Source organism: Sus scrofa, chromosome 13, assembly GCF_054392235.1.
Source record: "Sus scrofa isolate SSC_HxYL_T2T_F1_AM1 chromosome 13, Sscrofa_HxYL_maternal_Yorkshire_Landrace_v2.0, whole genome shotgun sequence".
Lineage (NCBI taxonomy): Eukaryota > Metazoa > Chordata > Mammalia > Artiodactyla > Suidae > Sus > Sus scrofa.
This window is the reverse complement of record NC_139395.1, coordinates 176,645,162-176,670,788: the sequence shown is the minus strand read 5'-3', so window position 1 is coordinate 176,670,788 and position 25,627 is coordinate 176,645,162. Positions and strand designations below refer to the sequence as shown.

At 36.0% G+C, this 25,627-nt stretch overlaps 2 protein-coding genes across 6 annotated transcripts in view; one reads left to right on the top strand and one right to left on the bottom strand.

Moving 5' to 3' along the window:
• The window catches only part of LOC146397788 (uncharacterized), a 797,689-nt gene that overhangs the window by 443,340 nt on the left and 328,722 nt on the right, over positions 1–25,627 (bottom strand). For 2 of the 5 annotated variants that reach the window (XR_014823571.1, XM_084989128.1), the window contains exon 2: positions 17,053–17,165. Coding sequence is in view for 1 of the 5 variants with exons in the window: in XM_084989128.1 (XP_084845254.1) it covers positions 17,053–17,165 (113 nt within the window). In the remaining 4 variants the exon portion in view is untranslated. Of the gene's footprint in view, positions 1–17,028; positions 17,167–25,627 lie in introns of those variants that run through there. The other 3 variants (XR_014823573.1, XR_014823572.1, XR_014823574.1) reach the window with 2 other exon arrangements.
• Positions 10,086–11,021, top strand: LOC100622127 (olfactory receptor 5H2-like). Its single transcript, XM_005654075.1, has one exon. The coding sequence runs from the start codon at positions 10,092–10,094 to the stop codon at positions 11,019–11,021; it is 930 nt and encodes a 309-aa protein (XP_005654132.1). The 5' UTR covers positions 10,086–10,091.

The window sequence follows — 25,627 nt, the reverse complement described above, 5'->3', positions numbered from 1 at the left end:
TAGCCAGAGAATATAAAATAATTCATAGTTCCTCTCTTATGTACATGGATAAACTTTTTTTCTCATCATTTTAGAATACTCTGTGCTGTTGAGAAGTTGCTGACTACATTATCCTAGACTGTTCAAAGAAGCAAAACACTTAGGAGTTAAGTGAAATTAAACACCATGAAATCTAGACAGTATTTCTCATTCTGAGTTGTGAAGTAGATAGGATAGATTCTTACTAGTATATATGTTTGTAAGTGTAAACTCCTCTGCAATTCTAGGCTTTCTTATCATTGTCTTTCTTTTAATATAGTGGTTATCAAACTTTAGTGTGCCTCAGAATCTTCTGAAGGGCTTGTGGAAAGAGAATATGGTCTCTATCATGAGAGCTTCTGTTTCAAAAGCTAATACTATGGGGAGCAACAGGATGGTGGAATAGAAGGACATGGGGTTCACCTCTTCCCACAAATACATCAGAAGTCCATCTATAAATGGAACAACCACCCAGGACATCTACTGAACATTAGAAGAAAAACTCAAACACCAGAAAAGACAAGAAGGATCTCCATGTAACCGGGTAGGACTTAAGAGAAAAAAAAAAGGTGGAAGTGGGTTGAGACTTGCACCCTAGGGAGGGAGCTGAATGACAGGAGAGGTTGCTACACTTGGAGAGATTGTTCCACCTGCTGGTGGAGTCCCATTACCAGCAGAGTGACCAGCTGGGGCAGGAAAAGAGCTTTGGATGTTTCAAAGAAACCAAAACAGCCAACCTGTGGCAGGCAGAACAGAATAAGTCATACACAGAGGGTTTGCACAACTGCCTTGTGTGTTCAAGCCTGAGATACAAGTCTGCATATAATGTCAGGGGCTATGTACTAGAGTGTACAGGGTTTAGCGTATATTCCTGAGGTTAGGACAGTCACTGGCTATGTGAGACAGCCTGGAGGAATGGAAGGGCAAAGTACCACAATTGGGAATATTTGGACAGGTGGCCCAGCTGCCATAGAGGCTTAACACCATTGTTAAATAGCGTGTGAGTGGTGGGGTCACCATTACAACCTCCTCCCCCAAATAGGTCCCTGCCTCTGCAAGCTCTAGGGGAGGCTCCATCTGAGATGGACTGCCTGAGCTGGACACTGCCTCCTATCAAGCCCCACCACCCTCCTCCTGGAGCAGGCTCTTATGCATCCAAATCTCTACCCAACCCCATCTCCCTACACACACCCATCACCACTCTGTCCCATGTTCACTTGATACCTCCAAATCAATCACAGCCACCCTGGTGCCCTGTACCCCTGCTGCCTCCAAAGCAGTTGCAGGCAACCTGGACCCCTGTGCACCTACTATCTCCAAAGCAGTAACCCACTGCCTGGCCCCCTGTGCACCTGCTGCCTTGGGAGCAATCACCAGTGTGTTGTTCACACATAGAGGTGTTATTGAAATCACAGCTGAGCCCCAAGGACCCTGCCACTAAGGAGAAGGACCTGAAAACGCTCCTCCAAACTATGCAAACTCTGTATGGATTTACACCTCCATTGCCAATCTTCTAAAGTCAGAACTGATGGAACAATCCAATGATGAGTGCACCCACAACTGAAAGGGGTCTGTATTTAGTAGATATGTTTTTTTTTGGGGGGTACATACAGGGCATTGTCCAGGCCAGAGTCTGCACTGACTCCATAACTCTCACACTGGGCCAAGGAGCATGAGTAGTGCAGCCCTGGGTCCTGACCTTAGTAGATCAGCACTGGTGGCCAGATGAAAACAATGCCTGAAAGATACAAGGACTCATAACTAACATACCCATGGTTAAGGTGGGGGTGAGAGCAGTAACAACAACAGTGAACTTTGTGAGCCTCCACAATGGTGAAAGGTGAGACAACAGAGCACACTCATAGGTGACAGCTCCAGTGGAGCAATATTCAGTTGTTCCTCTCCCAGTGGGAATGCTGCAATCCCTTCACATTCACACCATGCACCTGAAGCACAGCTCAGGAACAATCTTGGGGCTTATACTTCAACAACTCAGGATCAGTCCCTACCCCTTACAGGACTGTGAAAACCACAGAGCAAATAGGAGGCACTACTCAATATCCAGTGAAAGCTCTAGTCACCACAACATCCGGTATGTCTCCTATCAAGAGGATAATGGCAAGCATACATTGAGGAAAGAGGTGCCAGGCATCTAAACTAAAAATAGCCCTCCCGCCCCCCTCAAAAAAATAAACCCAGAAGGCTGCTTAAAGTCATACTAAGCTGATAGACACCTCGAAACACATCCCTTGACAAGGCCTGAACCACCAGAGGGACAAGACTCAGCCCACCCAAAAGGAAAAGGATACCTGTTTCTCAAACAAGAAAACCTGCACAAACCCCTAAACCAACTTTACTGAGCAGAGGTCAAATACCAGAAGCAAGAACTAAAAACCCTATAGTCTTCAGAAAGAAGACCACAAAAATAGAAGGAACGACAAAATGAGATGACAGAGAAATATGTTTCCAAAAACGAAACAAGATAAAAGCACACAAAAACAACTGAATGAAGAGGAGATAGGCAATCTACCTGATTAAAAAAATACAGAGTAATGATATTAAGGATGATCCAAGAACTCAAAAAAAGAATGGAGGCAAGATTCAAGAAATTATAAGAAATGTTTAATAAAGAGCTGAAAGAGTCAAACAAAAAGGGAACAAAGATGAATAACATAACATCTGAAATGGAAAAAAAATGCATTAGAAGGAAACAACAGCAGAATAACTTAGGTTGAAGAAAGAATTAGTGATGTGGAAGACAGGATAGTGAAAATCACTGCCACGGAAAAGAATAAGGAAAAAAGAATGAAAACAAATGAGGATAGTGTAAGAGATCTTTGGGGCAACATCAAATGTATGAACATTCACATCATAGGAATCTCAGAAGGAGAAGAGAGAGAGCGAAAGGGCCTGATAAAGTATTTGAAGAGATTATACATGAAAGCTTCCCTAATATGGGAAAGGAAATACTCACGCCCAGGGAGTGCACAGCATACAATACAGGATAAACTCAAGGAGGAATACAGCAAGACACCTATTAATGAAACTGATAAAAATTAAATATAAAGAATAAGTATTAAAAGCAATAAGTAATATTCAAGGGAACCCTCCTAATAAGGTTAATAGCTGATTTTTTAACAGACACTCTGCAGGCCAGAAGAGAGGGCCACAATATGTTTATAATGATGAAGGCGAAGAACCTACAACTGAGAATACTCTATCCAGCAAGGCTCTCATTCAGATTTGAGAGAGAAATCAAAAACTTTACAGACAAGGAAAAACTAAGAGAATTCAGCACAGCAAAACCAGCTCTTTGACAAATACTAAAGCAGTTTCTCTAGATTGAAAGAAAAAGGCCACACTAGAAACAATAAAAGTATGAATAGGAAAGTTCATCAGTACAGTCAAACGTAAAATAAATCATCTGTAGAGAAACATGATATAAAAACTAGTGATTTTGGGAAAAGGAGAGGGCAAATGCAGAATATTGAAAATGCACTTGAAATTAAGAGACCAGTAACTTAAAACAATTTTTATGTACATAGAATGCTATATGAAAACCTCATGATAACGAGGAACCAAAAAACTACAGTGGACACACTGGTTAAAAAAATAAAGCAATTCAAATACAATGCAAAAGATAGTCATCAAATCACAAGAGAAAAGAACAAAAGAGGAAGGGAAGATAAAAGTCCCAAAATAACAAATCCAAAACAATTAATGAAATGGCAATGAGCACATGTATATTGATAACTACGTTGAATGTAAATGGGTTAAATACTCCAAACAAAAGACACACTCACTGAATGAATACCAAAAAGGAGACTGACATAGATTTGCTGTCTGTAATAGACCCACTTCAGACCTAGAGACATAAAGACTGAAAGTAAGGGAATGAAATATATTCCACACAAGTGGAAATGAAAAGAAAGCTGGAGTAGCAATACTCATATCAGACAAAACAGACTTTAAAATAAAGATTATTATAAGAGACAAAGAAGGACACTACTTAATGATCAAGAGATCAATCCAAGAAGTAGATATAACAACTGTAAATATATATGCACCCAACATAAGAGCACCACATTTTATATGGCAACTGCTAACAACCATCAAAGGAGAAATTGACAATAAAACAGTATCAATGGGGGACTTTATCACACCAATTACATCTATGGATAGAATCATTCAAACAGAAAATCTATAAAGAAACAGAGGCCTTAAATGACACATTAGTCTAGAGAGACTTGATAGGTATTTACAGCACCAAAAAGCAGGAAACTACACATTTCTTTGCAGGTGTACCCACATTTTTCAGGATAGATCTTGGCCCATAAATCAAACCTCAGTAAATCTAAAAAAAGCTAAATCACATCAAGCATTTTTTCCAACCACAGCACCTTGAGACTAGAGATCGACCACAAAAAAAAAAAAAAAAAAAACCACTTCAAAAAATACAAATACATGGAGGCTAAACAATAAACAACCAATGGGTAAATGAAGAAACTGAAGAGGAAATCAAAAAATACCCACAGACAAATGATAATGAAGACACAAGCCTCCAAGACGTATGGGATGAAGCAAAATCAAAAGCAGTTTTTAGATGGAAATTTATAGAAGTACAAGCCTACCTCAGGAAACAAGAAAAACTGAAATAAACAACCTAACCTTCCACCTAAAGCAACTAGAGAAAGAAGAACAAAAAACTCAGTTAGAAGAAGAAATCATAAAAATCAGAGAAAGAATAAATGAGATAGAGATGAAGAAACTATAGAAAGGATCAATGAATCTAAAAGCTGGTTCTTTGAAAAGATCAACAAAATTGATAAATCTTTAGCCAGACTCATCAAGAAAAAAGAGAGAGTTCATCAATATAACTGGAAATGAAAAAGGAGAAATTATAACTGCCATCACGGAAATATAAAGGATCATAACAGACTACTACGAGCGATTATATGTCAACAAAATGGACAATCTAGAAGAGATGGGCAATTCTTAACAATGGTATGACCTTTCAAGACTGAACCAGGAAGAAAAGAAAATATGAAAAGACCAATCTCAAGTTCTGATATTGAAACTATTATTTAAAAACTTCCAAAAATCAAAAGTGCAAGACCTGATGGCCTCACAGAAAAATTCTATCAAACATTTAGAGAAAAGTAATGCTTACACTTCTGAAACTATTCCAAAAAATACCAGAAGACAGAATACTCTCAAGCTCATTCTATAATGCCACAGTACCCTGATCTCAATACCAGACAAAACACCAAAAAGGGAGAAAATTAGAGATCAATATCATTGATAAATATAGATGAAAATATCCTCAACAAAATATTAGCAAGCTGAATCCAACAATATACTAAAAGTTTCACATACCATGATCAAGTGGGATTTATTCCAGGGATGCAAGGATTCTTCAATATCCATGAGTCAATTGATGTAATATATACCACATTAACAAAGTGAAGAATAAAAACCACATGGTCATCTCCATAGATGCAGAAAAAGCTTTTGACAAAGTTCAATACCCATTTTTGGTAAAAACTCTCAAGAAAGTGGGCATAGAAGAAACCTACTTCAATATAATAACGGCCATACATGAAAAACTCAGAGATAACATCATTCTCAATTGAGACAACCTGAAAGCTTTCCCACTAACTTCAGAGGCATCATCTTTTTAGAAATGAAGACCCTCAGACCCCATTCCTGACCTACTGAAATAGACTTGCATTTTAATAAAATCTAAAGTGAAGTAAGCCAGAAAGAAAAAGACAAATACCATATGATATCACTTATTTGTGGAATCTAGACTATGGGATAGATGATCCTATATAAAAAATAACAACAACAACAACAAAAAAAACAAACAAATCAAAAGAACACACAAAAAAACAGAAAACGATCATGGCCAAGAAGAGAACACACATGGTTTCTCAAGAGAGAAAGGGGCAGGAGTAGATGGATGGGCATTTTGAGGATTTTTTTGGATAGAAACTGTTATATTTGGAATAGATGGGCAATATGATCCTACTGTACAGCACAGGGAAATGTGTGTTATTGGCTCACTTTGTTGTACAACAGAACTTGAAACATTGTAAATCAACTATACTTTAATAATAATAATGATGATAAAAACATTATAAAAAAGAAAATCTCCAGGATATTCATAAGAATTAATATTTAAGGAGCACTAATCTATGCCACTTCATAATGTGGTTCTTGGTTTTGTTTTTCCTTTGCTCCTCTCCCTCCCTGACTTCTGCTTAGTAAGATTTCTCACCTGACTTCAGCTTAAAATGAGGAGTTAGGTATAAGTCCTCAATGGAAGCGGCAGTTTCCATGAGAAGGGCAACTTTCTTGTGATTGACTCCTGATGAGAGTCTAGAACTTTGGCCCCTTAAAATCATGTATAATTAGCTCAGACAGGACCACATTAATCAAAGCACTCAGAGAATCAGAATTTGGGATAAACTGAAGTTTGCCTAAACATGCCAGAAGGGTCAGCTGTTGTCGAAGGTAGTGACATAAAATGTAATTTCCACTGTTAAAAGTAAAACTGCCTACAATGACTTGATTTTAATGATTTCACAGGCTGTAATACACCCAAGGGACAACCTGGACTTCTCCTAAATGTTCAAGTCTACAATGCCCAAAGGAACAGCTTAGAGTTCTTCCCTCCTTTCTTATAAAACACTATTGTACAATTGGTTAACTATTCTATTCAAAGCAAATTTATATAAACAAAATTTCCGTATCTTGGGAAATGAAGCCTCCAAAATGAATCATTGTGCAAGGAATTGCAGCTGTGTTGTTGTCATTCCAGTGATGCTGCATTATTTTCTCCTTGAAAAGCCTAACTCTTTGAAAAGATTGCCACCATTTCTTATGACATAGGTAAGACAGATATGAATCCTACCATATTTTTCCTTATATAAAATAGTCAAAATATTATAAAAGCTATAATTTTAGATTACTTTATAATTTTATATCAATTTATAAGATTCCAAAAAGATAGATGAAAAATTTTAAACAATTAACCAATTCTCTGCATCTTATTTTAGTGGCTAAATCTGGATAAGCAAAATACCTGCTGGAAAGAGCTGTTCATCTTAATGATTTATTATCTTTCTAACATAATTATAATGACTTTGTAATTATAAACGTACAAAGTTTGAACTAAAATATTACACAATCTAAACTTGACCTAAATATCAGATCATGTGTTTGTATGAAAGAAATCTTTATAGTTACATCTTTATAGTTAAAAGATCCATTCTTTTTAATTAATCACAGTTTACAATTTAACTTTTAAAGGAAGTCACTTAAATATTAACGCCTCTATTCCTTCAATTATTTTTGACAATAATTTCACCGAGTATTTAAAATAGATATATTATTTTAAAAATTGCAGAAAATATCACTCCACTGTTCTTTCCAGATTTATGACTTAATAGTGGTCCACATGAATATTGAATTTGAGCATTTTAAATTACCTAGTAATTTAGAATTGCATGTAAGGGAGTCTATTTCAAATAAAAATATATTTAGCAACTGGAATTACTGGCATTAGTTATTATATAGCCTGAATTTGGCTCCAGTCTTTGGATCAATTTTACTTCACTGGAAAAACTGGTAGAGAAGAAAATGTTCTCAAGTAAACCCAGCAGAATTTCTAGAGAAAATCAGCTCTAGTTACTACAGTAACAAATATAAAGCAATTTTAACTGTGGAAAGAACTTTCCAGAAATACTAGTACATTTTTTGAACAGTCAAAGCTTTTAAGGTAAATTTTAAAATTAATTTCTCTCATTTACACATAAATTCCCAGGAAAATAAACTTGGAGTTTTGAATAAAAAATAAGAAGATTTCTAATGTTGACAGCTTTGAATGAAAACCAGGGTTAAGACAAGTATTTACCTGCAAACTCTCCCCTTATTATTTATCAGTCTTTACTTGAAACGACCTACATTTTCACTGGCTTGTCTCCCCTACACTTTTCTCTCCATGTCTCTGTACGTTCTTTCTATTTCCTCCCTCCATTGTTTTTAGTCCACCCAAATTTCTGCGTTCCATTACTCCTGCCCTCTTCATCTTCTTTATGCCTTCCTTTCCTACTCCTATTTCAAAAATTTCAAAAAGAGTATTTGAATGCTCTATAGGAAATAGCATTACTTTTGTCAATGGGCAGTAGATAAATTCCAATTGTTTTCTATTTTCTTCTTAGCATTCCCCTCATGTTGTTCACCATGCTTCACACCATTCTATGATATCAACACAATTATAAAATGGAATCATTTCTGGCTAAAAGCACTAAAATCTCTTTTTCCCCACACTCGATGGCCTCTGTTCAATCCTATTCTACCAAAGCATTCATTCTGCCAGTTGGTGCTATACTTCATTGTGTCCTGTGTCTTTGTTCTCCTTATGCTCACAACACTCAACTATCTAGTTTCCCTTCTGCTTCTTTGATCACTCTGCTTAATGTCCATTTCTGGCCTCTCTCTTTTATCTCTTTTGTTAGAGTCAGGAAAAATTGTTTGTAACCGAAAATTAGCTGGTTGAATTGAAAGTGACTATATGATAGAAATTCCAGAGAGATTGGATGGATCACCTGAAAAGTGGGCAGAAGTAGAAGAGAGCAATACAGTGAGTCTAAAGCCAAAATCAAATCCCTGCACTTGCCAATAGGAGCTCCTATCACTGCAGCTGAACTTTGGATGCCAAAGCTCACACTGGTAATGCAGTTGGTGCTAATGTAGGGTGCATTTCCTGGGGTCTTGATATGGATGCCTTGGCTGACTTTGCAAACAAAACTCTTGTTCCTTGTCCTTTTCTTCTGGATATTACGAATCCAATGTTGGCGTGTTTCTCGTCAAACTTAGATCAAGTCTCCTCACTCAAGGTGCAAGCGGGATGGGAAAGTAAGTTTCTGGCATTTTTGCCTGATACCACGACTCGTGAGGTAGAAAAGAGGATCACTTTTTAGCTACCTAAAAATGATGTCTATCCGCTTCAAAACTTCTTTCATAAAACTCCTCAAGCATCTTTCCACACCCTTCTTTTACCTTATGCTCACTTTCCAATGGTTAGGTCATTCATAAGTGTGCCTTCAGCTACCAAATGACCTCCATAAGCTCTAACAAACTCATACTACTAAGCTCTCTTACCTGGATGTTCAAAGGGTGCTCTGACCACAGAGTGGCCAAAGCATCTGAGTTCTCAAACTCAATTTTCAGTGACCATTTACCCATCACCAAGTGTCTCCTCTCTCCTTCACTGACCACCTTCTTCACAGTAAATAAGTCACTGAGTCTTAGCAACTCTACATTTTGATGCATTTTAATCTATCTCTTTGTATTCCCATCAACATATCACACATGGACTAAGAACCCAACATGAATTTGAACCAATCAGAGGGCATATTTAAAGCACAGATTATTAGGCTTCTTTCTTTAACCCACTGAATCAATATCCATAATCTGTATTTTGTACAATTACTTTCCAGGACATTCTGTTATGCATTCTTATTTGAGAACCACTGGATAAGTGTATCAGCATCCTAATAAGTACCCTTGACTTTAGTTTTTTCTCCCTATAGAATATTTTCTGTACTGCCAAATATTTCTTTTTGAAAAAATATCGATGATGCCATTCCTCGGCTTAAAAGTTTTTAGCACATCCCTACTATCTGAGGAATAAAGCTCAAGGTCTTTTTAATGGCATGCAATTCATTTTATAGTAATTCAAACTTTTCCCCCTAGACCCTCATCCCTGTCACAACAGAATATCCCTAACACACTCAACTATCTCCATAAATTTAGCTCATATATTTATAAGCTCTTTCCATTCTTCTAAGCTTTCATTTCTTCCACATTTTTTGAAATGAAATAATTGCATTTTCTATTACATTAATTTCCAAAATTAGTTTCCATTTTTAAATTAGTAGTAAGGGTACTCTGGTGAGTGTATGGTTTTATTTAAACTACTTTCTTCCAATATTCTTTTTATTTATCTTAGTGAATTCTCTTTTTACATCAACTGCATTTCATTTCAGGAGCCAGCCAATAACAATATGGATACGACAAATTCAACGTTGCTGTCCGTATTTGTTCTCACAGGACTTCAGTATCCACTGGAGTGGCAAATTCCCCTGTTCCTGGTGTTCTTGATAATATACCTCATCACCACTGTGGGAAACCTTGGGCTAATTTATCTTATCTGCAATGACCCTCAACTTCACATTCCCATGTACTTATTCCTTGGGAGTTTAGCCTTTGCGGATGCTTGGATATCATCTACAGTGACCCCTACAATGCTGGTCAATTTCTTCACAAAGAGTCAAATGATATCTCTCACTGAATGCATGGTACAATTTTTTTCCTTTGCATTCAGTGCAACCACAGAATGTTTTTTGCTGGCAACAATGGCATATGACCGTTATGTTGCCATATGCAAACCATTACTGTATCCAGTGATTATGAACAATAGACTATGCATCTGGCTGTCAGTCTCATCATTTGTAGCAGGAATTATTCATTCTATGATACATGTAGTCTCTTTATGCAGGTTGACCTTCTGTAATTCTAACATAATACATCACTTTTACTGTGACATCATGCCATTGTTTAAGATTTCTTGTACTGACCCTACAATTAATGTTCTAATGGTATTTATTTCCTCTGGGTCAATACAGGTGTTCAGCATTCTGACTGTCCTTATCTCTTATACACTTGTTCTCTATACAATTTTAAAAAAGAAGTCTGTTCAGGGCATGAGGAAGGCCTTCTCCACCTGTGGATCCCATCTCCTATCTGTATCTTTATACTATGGGCCTCTTCTTTTCATGTATGTGCGTCCTGGATCTGCACAAGTAGATGATCAAGATATGATGGATTCCTTATTTTACACTGTCATAATTCCTTTCTTAAATCCAATTATCTATAGCCTAAGAAATAAGAAAGTCATAGATTCACTGACAAAAATGTTAAGGAGAAATATTTAAATCTCATACTATTATCAGTTCTCTTTTTATTGAAATAACCACAAAATTGTGCAGATTATATCTGACTCAGTTTGGGCTAGTGTTCAAAGATTTTCTGCCCAATTGTTTGGATGACTTAAATGTTTGTACTAACATACTCCTTAAGATATTTATGTATATTGTTAAAAATATAAGAAATTTTAAACAATTTTCATGTCACATTAGAATAACTGAAGCAGAAATCAAATGAAAACCTTTTATACACTTATATATTCTTGTATATTCTTCAATGTAATATATAAAATCATTAAGCAATGAAATAGTGCAGTTCATCTAACAGGACTTGATCATATTGTTCTTCATAGTAATACAGCTGCAGAGCCTGGAGGGTCTACCACATTTAACTCCACAGTGAAGGAAGATTTGTGTTTGAGTGAACAGATGCATAGAATACTACTCAGCCATAAAAAAGAACAAAATAATGCCACTTGCAGCAACATGGATGGAACTAGAGACTTTCATACTGAGTGAAATAAGTCAGAAAGAGAAAGACAAATACCATATGATATCACTTATATCTGGAATCTAATATATGGCACAAACAATCCTCTCGACAGAAAAGAAAATCATGGACTTGGAGAAGAGACTTGTGGTTGCCAAGGGGAAGGGAGTGGGATGGATTGGGAGCTTGGGGTTAATAGATGAAGAGTATTGCCTTTGGAATAGGTTAGCAATGAGATCCTGCTGTGTAGCACTGGGAACTGTGTCTAGTCACTTATGATGGAGCATGATAATATGAGAAAAAAGAATGTAAACATGTATGTGTATCTGGGTCACCATGCTGCACAGTAGAAAAAAATAATGTATTGGGGAAATAAAAACATTTAAAATTAAAAATTAAAAAAAGGTCTTTAATTAAACTTTATTTGGGACATGGTGAATTCTCCCATCACCATAGGGATTCAACGCTCATGTCACAGAGAAAAATTTTAAAAATGTGGGTCATGTTTCTGTACAGCAGAAACTGACAGAGCATTGTGAATCAACTATAAAAAAGGGATGGAAAAGCAATCAAGAAAAAATGAGAAGTAAGTTAAGACAGTGAAGGCAGAGCCAACTGCTCTTACCCTCATTTCTGAATAACAAGAAGAGGGAATTGCCCTTTATTGTCTATGGTGCCTTGAAAAGCACTTCTCAGCTGAGTCTGTAGGTTGTAGGATGATCTGAAAACCTGCACTAATTCAGAAAGCTAGGAGATGAAATTGCAGAATTTAATTGGGATGGGCTTAGATAAGAAAAGAGAAGTGACAAAATATAATCAAGATTGGATTAGAGAAGAAAACAGAAGTGGCAGTGTCATGAAATGGTCAAGATTGCTGGACTGTTTTTTAAATATTAAGCTGTCAAGAATAAGAAATCATTAATATAGGTTATTTTTTATAATGTGCTGTTTACACAAGGGTTTCAAATAAATATTATGAAAGTGTTTCGAATAATGTTAAGTTGATATGACGTAACAGTGCCTAGTGGTAAAGAAAAGAAAATAAGCAAGATTTTGGGGTATTTTGTGCTCCCAAAGTCTTTTAACATTAGCTTTCATCTCCATGTATAGTAAATGGCCAATCTTTGGGTCCACTCCTGTCCTTCCTTTCTGAACACTGAAATTCCATATACCTACTGTGACTGCTGAGGACCTTACCCTAAAATCTACCTGCTTCTGTGTTTTGAAAAACTCTAGGTACTCATCTCCCATATCTTATTAATACTTGTATGTCCTAAATATAGCTGCCAGGTTAGGAACTATGATTAAATTTTGCTCATTTTCAATAATTTCTAATGGATTGACATTGCTATTAGTTTATGTGCAAATATGGTATTTGTATCTAGTTCCGTATAGGTATTCACGCAAATGATTCTTTGTTCTTGTGTATGTCCAGATTATAGGACACACACACACACACACACACACCTTTATTTTATTCATACCTCCCCATATAACATCTTTCTAATTTTATTGCTATACTATTGCTATTTCTTTCTAATTCCACCTCTACCTCTCTCTCCATCTTCCTCACCCTGATGTTCTCATCCTGGTATTAAAAGGACCTTTCAAATAAAACCTTGGTTTAACTCTGAAGTCCCTTCATAATTCTCTTAATGGACCCTGTGTTCTGCCCAAAATGGGTTGCAGAAAGCATTCTGGACACCCTTTAGTCTCTCAGGTATATGCTTTTGCTAATACATGTCTCTCTACACACTATATCCCCCCTCTACTGAAAATGACTAAATCTTTATTTACAATTCAAATGGTATCCTTTCTTTAAGGTTTATCTCAAATTTACATATTTCAGAATGAATTTCCATACTATATTGAAGAAAATATGCTTACTGACTTGAAACATTTATCAGTTTATTTATTCTCTTGCTCAGTGGGTCAAGGATCCAGCATTGCTCTGAGCTGTGGTGTAGGTCCCAGATGTGGCTTGGATCTGGCAGAGCTGTGGCTATGGCACAGGCCAGCAGCTACAGCTCTGATTAGACCCCTAGCCTGAGAACCTCCGTATGCCATGGGTGTAGCCCTAAAAAGACAAAAAGACAACAACAGAAACAACAACAAAAACCTGGAAACTATTTATTCTTCTTAGGCCACACTTGGCCTTCCATGATACTAATTTTGGGCTACAATATTTTTTAATGAATTAGATGTCCTACTCTTTACTTTTTGCAGCACTTAGCACTTAGCACAATGGCTTATACACATGAGGTTGAATAAGTATTTGTGATATATTGTAAAACTGAATTGGGGAACCCAAGAGCACATATATATAGAATATACTAAGAATATATCACTCATATTCAATCTTTTAATGAGCCCCAGGAGACTACTGGGCCTTGGAAGGCTGTTACATTTGCAGCCCACCTTCTTAAGGTTCTTTCATGATAATTACAAGTAATGTACACTGAAAGTTAATTATCTTGTTCTTTTTATCATTATGCTTGGCTCTTGAGATAGACTATGACATATATAAAGGAGAACCTATTCAATTATATGTTTGGTTTAAACATTTGCTTGCTTTAAAAGATGCTTTGTTTAAAATAGACATGGATCCTGCTGTGTAGCTTTGGGAACTCTGTCTAGTCACTTAATGATGGAACACATAATGTGAGAAAAAATAATGAAAAAAATTTTTAATTTTTTAAAAATAGACAGGGATTCAAAATATATAATAATTTGAATATCTGAAGATCCACTTCACAAGATTAGACGAGGATATCTAGCTTTTTTGTTTGTTTGTTTCCATGAAGGATACCTCTAAGCCCTTGGAAAGAGAGCAGTGGATCAGCACCTTTTTTTTCTGAGAAAATCTATGTTATGCATATGCCTGTATTTTAAAAACTTCCATTGCTATAGAACATTCTCAGTTTACTGATGATTTCCTGTCAGTTGTCTTGGTTTTTATTTGTCAATTCATTATTATGACCCCCAACCTATATTGATAATACACACAGCTAGTAACTTCTGCTGGCATAATGGTCTAGTTCTCTAATTAATTATTTTCTTGAATCAGTAGTCTGACAGCAAACTATGGCTGTGTGAATGATGTCTGTTACCTGCCAAGACATATTTTAGATTAGGTAACTATGGAAGAGACAGTTGGAGGCCTCTCAGAAACTCAGAACTTCTGTGGAGCCTTCTCTTGCATATGTATGACCTATAGATTCCTCTGCTATGGTTTATCCTTTAGTGTACTCTCAATTACATTATGCTTTCCACAAATTTACCAAAATCCCTAGTTCACTGATGTGACTGCATTCTCAGCTCTGTTATAGGTATCTGCTGTTTTTTGTCCTTCATTTTTGTCATCTTGGTAGCATGTTGGGAAAGAGATCAAACACACTAAAACCAAATTTGGACAAGATACTCTGTTGATTCCTTTGAAAGGGAACTATGAAATAACATATGCATTATTTAACGATTATTTAAGAGTAAAGCACAATATTATATTGTTAGGTTCACTTGGTTATTTGGAACACTAATGACATTAGATTAAATCATCTTATGGAAATATACATGAAATATTATACATGAAATAATATACATGAAATAGTCTATATTATGAAGATGTACCGATTTTCTTAACATAGAGATTTAAAAGTACTCATAGGTCCTCTCTCTTTATATACATGCATATACACACTTTTTCTCATTGTTTTATAACACCTTCTACTCTCCAGAATATTGCTGATGAAATTATCCAACAATGCAAAGACACAAAAGCATCAGAGTTTAGGTAAAATCAAAGAAATAACAATCAAAATTAGAACAGTATTTCTAAAGTCTGGTTTATTGACAGAGTATGGCAGATTATTATTGAGTATATTTTTTAGGTTTATGTCAAGGCTTTATTCTTTCAGTTCTTAAAAAAAAAAAGGTTCTAAAACTTCAGATGGCTTGGAATCATCTAGACTCCACCAACAGAGGGTTTTGTTTTCCCTTTTTAGTGCTACACCCTCAATATATGGAGGTTCCCAAGCTAGGGGTTGAATCATAGCTACAGCTGCCTGCCTACACCACAGCCACAGCAACACTAGATCTGAGCTGTGTCTGTGAACTAAACCACAGACCATGGCAACACTGGATCCTTAACTCACTGAACAAGGCCAGGGATTTTACTCGCATCCTCAAGGATACTAGTCAGATTCATTTCTGTTGTGCCACAATGGGAACTTTCTCACCCATAGAATTTTTAATTTACTATTTTTTTTCTTGTTTCATTATTTTTTTTTCTGCTGTACAGCATGGGGACCAATTTACTCTTACATGTATACATTTTCCACCCCCACCCTTTGTCCTGCTGCAATATAAGTATCTAGACATAGTTCTTGATGCTACTCAGCAAGACCTCCTTGTAAATTGATTCCAAGTTGTATCCAATAACCCCAAGCTCCCGATCCCTCCCACTCCCTCCCTTTCCCCCAGGCAGCCAAAAGTCTATTCTTCAATTCCACAATGCAACAATGCAACAGACAAGGGCTTAATCTCCAGACTATATAAGCAACTTATACAACTTAACAGCAAAAAAAGCCAATCACTCAATGGAAAAATGGGCAAAAAACCTGAATAGACTGTTCTCCAAGGATGATATACAGATGGCCAACAAACACATGAAAAAATGCTCAACATCCCTTATTATTAGAGAAATGCAAATCAAAACTACCATGAGATACCACCTCACACCAATCAGAATGGCCATCACTAATAAGTCCACAAATAACAAGTGCTGGAGGGGTTGTGGAGAAAAGGGAACCCTCCTGCACTGTTGGTGGGAATGTCAACTGGTACAGCCACTATGGAGAACAGTCTGGAGAGACCTTAGAAATTTATACATAGAACTTCCATATGACCCCACAATCCCACTCTTGGGCATATATCCAGACAGAACTCTGCTTAAAAGAGACACATGCACTCGCATGTTCATTGCAGCACTATTCACAATAGCCAGGACATGGAAACAACCCAAATGTCCATCAACAGATGATTGGATTAGGAAGATGTCGAGTATATATACACAATGGAATACTACTCATCCATAAAAAATGACATAATGCCATTTGCAGCAACATGGATGGAACTAGAGACTCTCATAGTGAGTGAAATGAGCCAGAAAGACAAAGACAAATACCATATGATATCACTTATATCTGGAATCTATTATCAGGCACAAATGAACATCTCCACAGAAAAGAAAATTATTTAGTAATCTTAATGCTGATAATTTGGAATCATATTTATTGAAACACTGTTTTGGACTGATTTCAGCTTCCTCTAAAATGCATATGGTGAAGCCCTAAATTCTAAAATGGAGCTATTTGTAGTGTGACATTTGGGAAGTAATTAGGGTAAGATTGTATTATCATAAGGGTGGGGAATTCATGACAGGATTAGTGCACTTGTAAGAAGAAAAAGAGATAGAAGGGCTTGCCCTGCTCTCTCTTGGTCTCCCAATCTCTAGCACTATTTTACTCTCTCCTTCCCACCTTGATTACTCACCCCAGAAAGGCCATGTGAGCAGTTAGAAGGCAGTTTTCCATAAGTTGAGAAGTGGTGTCTGAGCTTGTACCACATCACTAGCACCTTGATCTTGAACTTCCCATCTTCTAAAGCTGTTGAAAAAAAAAAGCCTGTTGCTTATTAAACTACCCAATGCATGATATTTTGTTATAGCAGCTGGACAGACTAGGACAACTACTATTTTAAAATAACCAGTGAGGAGTTCCCATTTTGGCATAGCAGAAACAAATCCAACTGGGAACCGTGAGGTTGTGGGTTTGTTCCCTGGCCTCACTCAGTGGGTTAAGGTTACAGTATTGCCAGGAGCTGTGGTGTAGATCAAAGTTGAGGATCAGATCTGGCATTGCTTTGGCCCTGGCATGGGCTGGCAGCAACAGCTCTGATTCTACCCCTAGCCTGGGAAACTCCATATGCTGTAGGTACAGACCTAAAAAGACAAAGGACAAATAAAATAACTAGTGAATCAAAATTGTTATAATAGCAAAATATTTAGAGACAAATTGCTGGAGTCCAGCTCCAGCAGCCAGGGTACCCCTCCAGGGATAGACAGTGTCGGCGAAGCACTCGGAGACAGCCTCTTTGTCCCTTCTTTCAGGGTGCTGGACTGCTCAAATTTTATTAGCATAGGTAACAGTTTATATAGACAGATTAATTGTAACATAAATCACAGTGCTTAAATCATATTCTCAATGGTTAAATTTTAGACTACATGGTACAGTAGATATACATTGTGTTCTAAGAATTTTAATTAAAACTAACAGATACAATACATCATGTACAATTATATGGGTACAAAACATTATGTGGAAAAAAATTATTTGAAAATAAGGCAATTCTGTACAAAACATCTTGTGGTTACTCTTAGCAAGCACCACCCGTTATTGTTTTAAGCTAATCTTTAACAACTAGAAAGGTCACAAGCACAAGAATTTAACATTTACAAAAACTCATTTTTTAGATTAAAGCTTAGGGTACTCACTTCAAAGCATTATGGTCAGGGGACAGTATGAGAAAATATTTTTTATATCAAAGCAACTTAATTTCCTAAAACTTAAAAGCCTCCTACAAAATTTATTAAAAGCAAGATTATTATTTTTTCCATCAAGAATAATGTATGTTATTATTCTATTCTAACCTATTGTACACTCCACAATGACCTAACTCTAAAACCTATTCTTACTTGTAACAAAACAGTGAACACTTTGTTTTTGCTTCCATTAGATCTGAATAGGGGGAATTTCACCAAGGTGAAACCCTTATTATTTTCTTACTGTTCCAATTTTTGTAGTTCCAATTTTATTGAAACACAAAACAACATAGAAAAATAACAAAGAATAACAAAAAAATAACAGAAAAAGATGAATGATAAGTACATAACAGGAAAGACTGAATTTTCCAAAAAGCAATTTTTATTCTTGCACTATTGTGCAAAGCCTTCATTTTGTTATTGTTGCCACTGTTGTCAGGATAGCAGGTGAGCCTCCTTGTTTTTAGACTTGCCCTCAGAACTGTGCCACCGGGTAAGTCCTTTTCCCTATTTCTAAACCTGCCCTCAGAACTGTGCCGGTGGGTATGCTTTTTTTCCTAGGTTAGGAACCCTGCCTTCGGAAATGTGCCATCAGGCTAGTTCCCTTCCTTGGTCTCCTGTATCTCCTTGGCTCCCCGCAACAAATCAAAGAGAAATGTCTACACTCCCTACTTAAACAGTACTATGAAAATATTCTAAAAGTTTTCACCTTTTGCATTCTACTTTCCTCCCTGTTTAGGACAGGTAGATGTAGATGTCAATAATGACATTTGTTTCAAAGGATGAAGAATTGTGTACTTTTCTATAACTCTCTTAGGAACCACAACTGACTGTGATGATAAACAATCAAAATCTCATTCTCTAATTTCAATAAGGTTAATGGGAAGGAAATATGTCCATTAGAAAAAACTGATTGTCAAATATTGTACTGTATCAACACTTTATTTTATTTGTTTTTTTTGTCTTTTCTAGAGCTGTGCCTGTGGCATATGGAGTTTCCCAGGCTAGGGGTATAAATGGAGCTGTAGCTGTCAGCCTACACCCAAGCCACAGCAATGTGGGATCCAAGCCACGTCTGTGATCTACACCATAGTTCATGGAAATGCCGGATCCATAATCCACTGAGCAAGGCCAGGGATCAAACCCACAACCTCACGGTTCCTAGTCGGATTTGTTGACCACTGAGCCACGATGGGAACTTCCTGTATCAATTATTTGAATAACTTTTTTTGTTCCACCATTCTCAAAAAAGTTTCAGATACAAAATGTCCCCCTGGCTGTAACAACGTGATATTTACCCCCCTCTCTGCAGGTACTCTCGATGTGAGACTTATTTGACATCAATAACTGACAATGCGATCATAATATTTCCCTTATTTTTCAAGAAAAAGAAAGATTAACCAAGTGTACAGCGAGTGTTAAAGAGACTTCAAAATATATAAGTCTGGAAGATTGAAACAAAAAGTAAGACCCAACCATTCACTGTTTACACAAAAACCATCTTAAATATAAAGATCAACATAAGTCCCAAATAAATTAAAGGTTAAAAAGATGAGAAAATATATCATGCAAAAGCCAGAAAAAAATCTGAAGTGGTTTTACTAATAGCAACTAAACAAACATACTGACATTATGGAACATTGCAAAGAAGAGAAGAAGAACGCAGTATTTTAAAGCATACAAGAAATATCTATCAAGATATGATAAGTTACTGACTTAGATATTTCACTTATGAGTGCTTTTTGTTGTTGTTTGAAATCATCCATTGCACTCCACTCTCTTGGTATGATAAAGATATTTTAAAGCATGCAAGGACATTTTAAATTCATTATGCCAATTCTTTAACAAGAAAGAATTTCAAACTCATTATCTTCACAAAGAAAGAAAAAGTGACAAAAGCCAAGTGATTTATACCTCCTACAACAATTTCCTTTTTTTACTAGAGACTAATGATTTAGAACAAAAGAGTAAAGTTCTCATACTGTTGCATTCCTCTCCTCTCCTTTCCACTTCTCTTCCCTTCCCTTCCCTCCCTTGTCTTTGCTTTATTTTCTTTTTATCTATAGTGAATTGCTACAAAACTAATAAATTGCTTAATCTAGACTCATTGATAACTGGCATTATATATGTGGATTAGATTCTTTCACTTTGACAATCTCATATAGCATTTATAAAGAAAAATAGGGCATATGCTATTTTCTCTCCAAGGATAAGTGATAAAGTAGGCTCGATATGACATAAGTAGGACATCATATACCCTTTATGTTCCAATTCTAGTAATCACCTTTTTTGGAGTGGTAAGCTCAGGTTGCACTAGCAGTGAAAGTGATGTTAGCAGCAGTTTTTTCACTTCTTGACAAAGCATTAGAACTGTGACCCTGAAAATAAAGACTAATGATTTCTTAAAGCATCTATTTTTTTCATTTTTCTGATATATGTGTAGTGATTTCTGTTTCTTGCACCAAAATGTAACAGAGGAGAAAGGGAACCCTCATGCACTATTGGCAGGGATGTAAACTGGTTCAGCCACTATGGAGAACAGTACAGAGGTTCCTTAAAAAAGTAAAAACAGAACTATCATATGATCTTGCAGTCCAATTCCTGGGCATATTATCTGGAGAAAACTCTTATTTTAAAAGATACAAACACCCCAATGTTCATAGCATCACCATTTATAATAGCTAAGGCATGGAAACAATCCAAATGTCCATTGACAGATGACTGGCTTAAGAAGATGTGGTGTATATACACAACTGAATATCACTCATCCATAAAAAATGAAATATTGCCATTTTCAGCAATGTGGATGGGTATGGAGATAATATATTTAGTAAGTCAAAGACAAATATCATACGCTATCACTTATACATGGAATCTAAAAAATAATATGAATGAATCTATATAAAAACCAGAAAGAGACACACAGACATATAAAACAAACTTATAGTTACCAAAGGGTAAAGGGATGAGGAAAGAGATAAATTAGAAGCATGAAATTAACAAATACACACTACTGTACATAAAATAGATAAGCCACAGGAGTTACTGAATAGCACAGGAAATTATATTTAATATCATGTAATAACCTAAAATGGACAATAACCTGAAAAATATAACTAAATCACTTTGCTGTACACTTGAAATTAATACAATATCATAAATCAACTATGCATAAATTTTTAAAATGACAGTGAATTAACTTTTATAAATTTATAATTTTACAAGATTTTACAAGGGTCTAATATTATTAAAACTTGTTTAATATCTAAATGATTTCTTATTCAGATATATATCTACATATAAATATAAACCTACATGTATACATACATGTGCATATGTATCCATAATACATCTAGACGTATAATTAGCAAAAAGGTTAATCATCAATGTAGACACATAAAATCACAAATATATCTATCCAAATAGCTGACATGATTCAACAAACTAGAGAGATACTTGAAAAAATAATGAATACTTCATAGTGAAGGAAGCTTAGAGTTCAAAAATAAAGATTTCTATTTCTCAAGCACAAATTAAAGAAGGAATAGATTTTAAGATGCCACATGAGAAGCAGTGCATAACTTATGCTGTTGGAAGCAGGCTGTCTTCAGGAACTTCAACTGAATTGATACTAAGACCATCAGGTAAGTACCGTAGGCTCCAGAATGCAGTCAACCAATCATAATATTATGGCAGCTCAAAATTGAATTTTATCCTATAATTTTTTAAACTTTATAAAATAATAGAAAGCTACTTAGATTTCTAGTGTGAAAACCTAGATAAAATAGGTTATATGACTTGGGGAAAGTCTAAACCTGAATTTATTCCATCTGCTGAATGTGAAAAAATATCAGTATATCTAAAAAAAAAATACTGTTGTGAGAGTTAAAGACGATAGTATAAGAGAAAGGGTCTTTTAAACATAAAAATAATTTTAATTTAATTTAATTTAATTACAACCTAAATGTCCATCGACAGATGATTGGATTCGGAAGATGTGGTATATATACACAATGGAATACTACTCAGCCATAAAAAAGTATGACATAATGCCATTTGTAGCAACATGGATGGAACTAGAGAATCTCATACTGAGTGAAATGAGCCAGAAAGACAAAGACAAATACCATATGATATCACTTATAACTGGAATCTAATATCCAGCACAAATGAACATCTCCTCAGAAAAGAAAATCATGGACTTGGAGAAGAGACTTGTGGCTGCCTGATGGGAGGGGGAGGGAGTGGGAGGGATCAGGAGCTTGGGCTTATCAGACACAACTTAGAATAGATTTACAAGGAGATCCTGCTGAATAGCATTGAGAAATATGTCTAGATACTCATGTTGCAACAGAACAAAGGATGGGGGAAAAAATGTAATTGTAATGTATACATGTAAGGATAACCTGACCCCCTTGCTGTACAGTGGGAAAATAAATAAAAAAAAACATAAAAATATTTCGCACTTTTACATTTTTATTCTTCTAATTCTGCAGCAGAATAGTTAAAATCCACAACTTTAAAAATTTCTATGCAGTGATATGTTCTCATCTTTTGAGTTCATGGCTCTTATCTCTTAATTAATTCTGAGTTTGGCCCAGATACTCAGTAGAAGATAGAATTTGCTCTGCATGAACATAAACTTCCTTGTTAGATACGAAACTTGGATAAACTTTTCTGTTTTATTTTTTGTACAAAAGAATATTGCTTCATACTATGTAACAAAATAATAAAAAGGAAAAAATTCTGTATTTTTAATTATACTCAAATTTCATGATAATGATGGAACATTTACTTGAAATTTGTTTCATTTCAATCATATACATAAGGATTATTGGATAAATAAATTTTTCCTTACCTTGAAGACATTGTTGACTTCTACTATTTTTTGTGTAATTGCTACACTACTTTTCTGTTGTATTTTTACTATATATAGAAACAACTAGATAAAATTTGTTATATTAGACATCTTAATAAACTGTTTAGATAATTTATAAAAATTATGACTTAAAAATTAAAATATGCTGATTCTGGAAGACACAATAAACTTTGAAATGTATTCTCTGACAATGTCAGAGGTGGGAATTAAGAGTCTCCATTACATGTTCAAGATTATCTGAATAGATTTTTTAAAGCAGGAGAGAATTCTGGAAAGATGGTAGAGTAAGAGCACCAGAAATATTACTCCCTATCTAAACAATTAGAAAACACTGAAAAAAATTTTCTAATAGAAACACTATGAAACTCTAGAGTCTATTGCAGGCTTACAATGTCCAGGGAGGGCTTGGACAGTAAATTATAGTTAATTTTGGTCAATTTTTGCACTGAGCAAGTAGTAGCTACCCATCCCCAGTCCTAATCCCATGGCAGGCAGCTGTGCATGTGTTTCCCGGAGCACCTTGCATACAGTCATATTGGGAGGTGGGGATTTCTGCAGTGATGGATGATCAGCAATTCTGATCACAGATATGAAGACAAAGAAGAGATGGCCATTCCACTATTGTTGTGAGTCTAACACTTTCAGACTAAAGTGACTTACAGAGAATTTAAAAAGCTGGCACCCTTTCCCTTCCTTTAATTGTCCAATTTCTCCCATTTTTTTGAGTCAAATATTAAGGATGAATACATTCAAAAGCAACCACAAGGAGAAGAGACAAGATGGAAGATTAGAAGGACTCAAGTTCACCTCCTCTCATGAAAATACTAAAATTACAACTAACTGCTTAGTAACCAAAAGGAAAACAGAATGAAAGCTACCAAAAAGGATATCATACACTTAAAGACAAAGAAGAAACCACATCAAGATGGTAGGGGGGGCACTTTCATCACATAAGCAGTCACATACCCAGCCACACTGGAAAATAACTTTATAGCAGAGGCTCTACCACAAGAGTGAGACTTCTGAACACCAGGGGAGACCAGAGACTGGGAGTCTAGCATTGGGAGGAGGAGCCCCCAAAGTATTTGGCATTGAAAGTCAACAGCATCTTGAGCACAAGAGGTCCAGTGGACTGGAGGAAACAGAGATTCCACTACTGGAGAGTGCACACAGGGTTTCATGTGCACTAGGTCCCACGGCAAAGCAGGGACTCTGTAAGAATCTGGGTCAGACTTACCTACAGGTCTTAGAGGGTCTCCTGGGAAAGCAAGGGGTGGCTGTTCCCTGCTCTGGGGGCAAGCCATTGGAGGCAGAGGGCTCAGAAAAATACTCAGTGTGAAATCTCATATATGCAGCCATTTTGGAATAATCTGGTCCCACCCATCAGTGCTGAGACGCCCCAGACCAAGCAACAAATAGGATGGGAAACAGCAAGGCCCATCAGCAAACATTTGGCCTGAAGTCCTACAAGACACAAAACCACCTCTAATCACACCCAGAGACAAAGCCCCACCCACCAGAGGGAAAAGAATCAGCTCCACCTACCAGTAGCAAGCACCTGTTCCTCCTATCAGGAAGCCTGTCACAAGATCCTGTTTCAACTTTACCCACAAGGGGGAAGACACCATAAAGAAGTTACAAGCCTGTAACCTACAAAAAGGAGATCACACCAAAATCTATACAAAATGAAAAGTCAGAGAAATATGAGCAAGAAGAAGGAAGAAGATAAAACCCCAGAAAAACAGCTAAGTGAACTGGAGATAAGCAACTTCCATGACAAAAGACTTTTGAGTAATGATAGTAAAGATGTTCCAAGATATCAGAAAAAAAAAACTGGAGCAAAGATCAATAAAATATAAGAAACATTTAACAAAGCAATAGAAGATTTAGAGGTTAAACAAGCAGATATGAAAAGCACAATAACAAATAAAAAATTCGCTAGAAGGAACAAATCACAGAATACAGGAGGCAGAAGAATGAATAAGTCAGGTGGAAAACAGATTGGTGTGAATCACTGATGCAGAACAGAATAAAGAAAAAATGTAAATAAATGAGGACAGTCTAATGGAACTCTGGGACAACATTAAACACACCAATGTTCTCATTAGAGGGTGCCAGGAGAAGACAGGGAGAAAGGGCTGGAAAAAATATTTGAAGAGATAATAGCCAAAACCTTCCCTAACATGGGAAAGGAATCACTCACTTGAATCCAAGAAGCACAAAAAATAGCATATAGAATAAATCCAATGAGGAATACCTCAAGATACAAACTGACCAAAATTAAAGACAAAGAAAAAATCAGCTAGGGCAAAGCAAGAGATAACACACAAGAAATCCAATAAGGTTACCAGCTGATTTTTCAGCAGACTCTGCAGGATAGAATGGAGGGGCACAATAAATTTAAAGTGATGAAATGAAAAAACCTACAACTGGCATACTCTACCCAGCAAGGTACTCATTCAGATTTAAGGGAGAAATCAAAAGTTTTAAAACAACTAGAAACAAGAACTTTTACAAATGACAAGGCATACTGGTAAAGACAAACATATAGTAAGAAATAATTCACACACTAGTATGATACCAAAACCTGCAGTTATGAGAAGGGGAGGGTTCAAATGCACAATACTGGAGATACATTTTCACTTAAG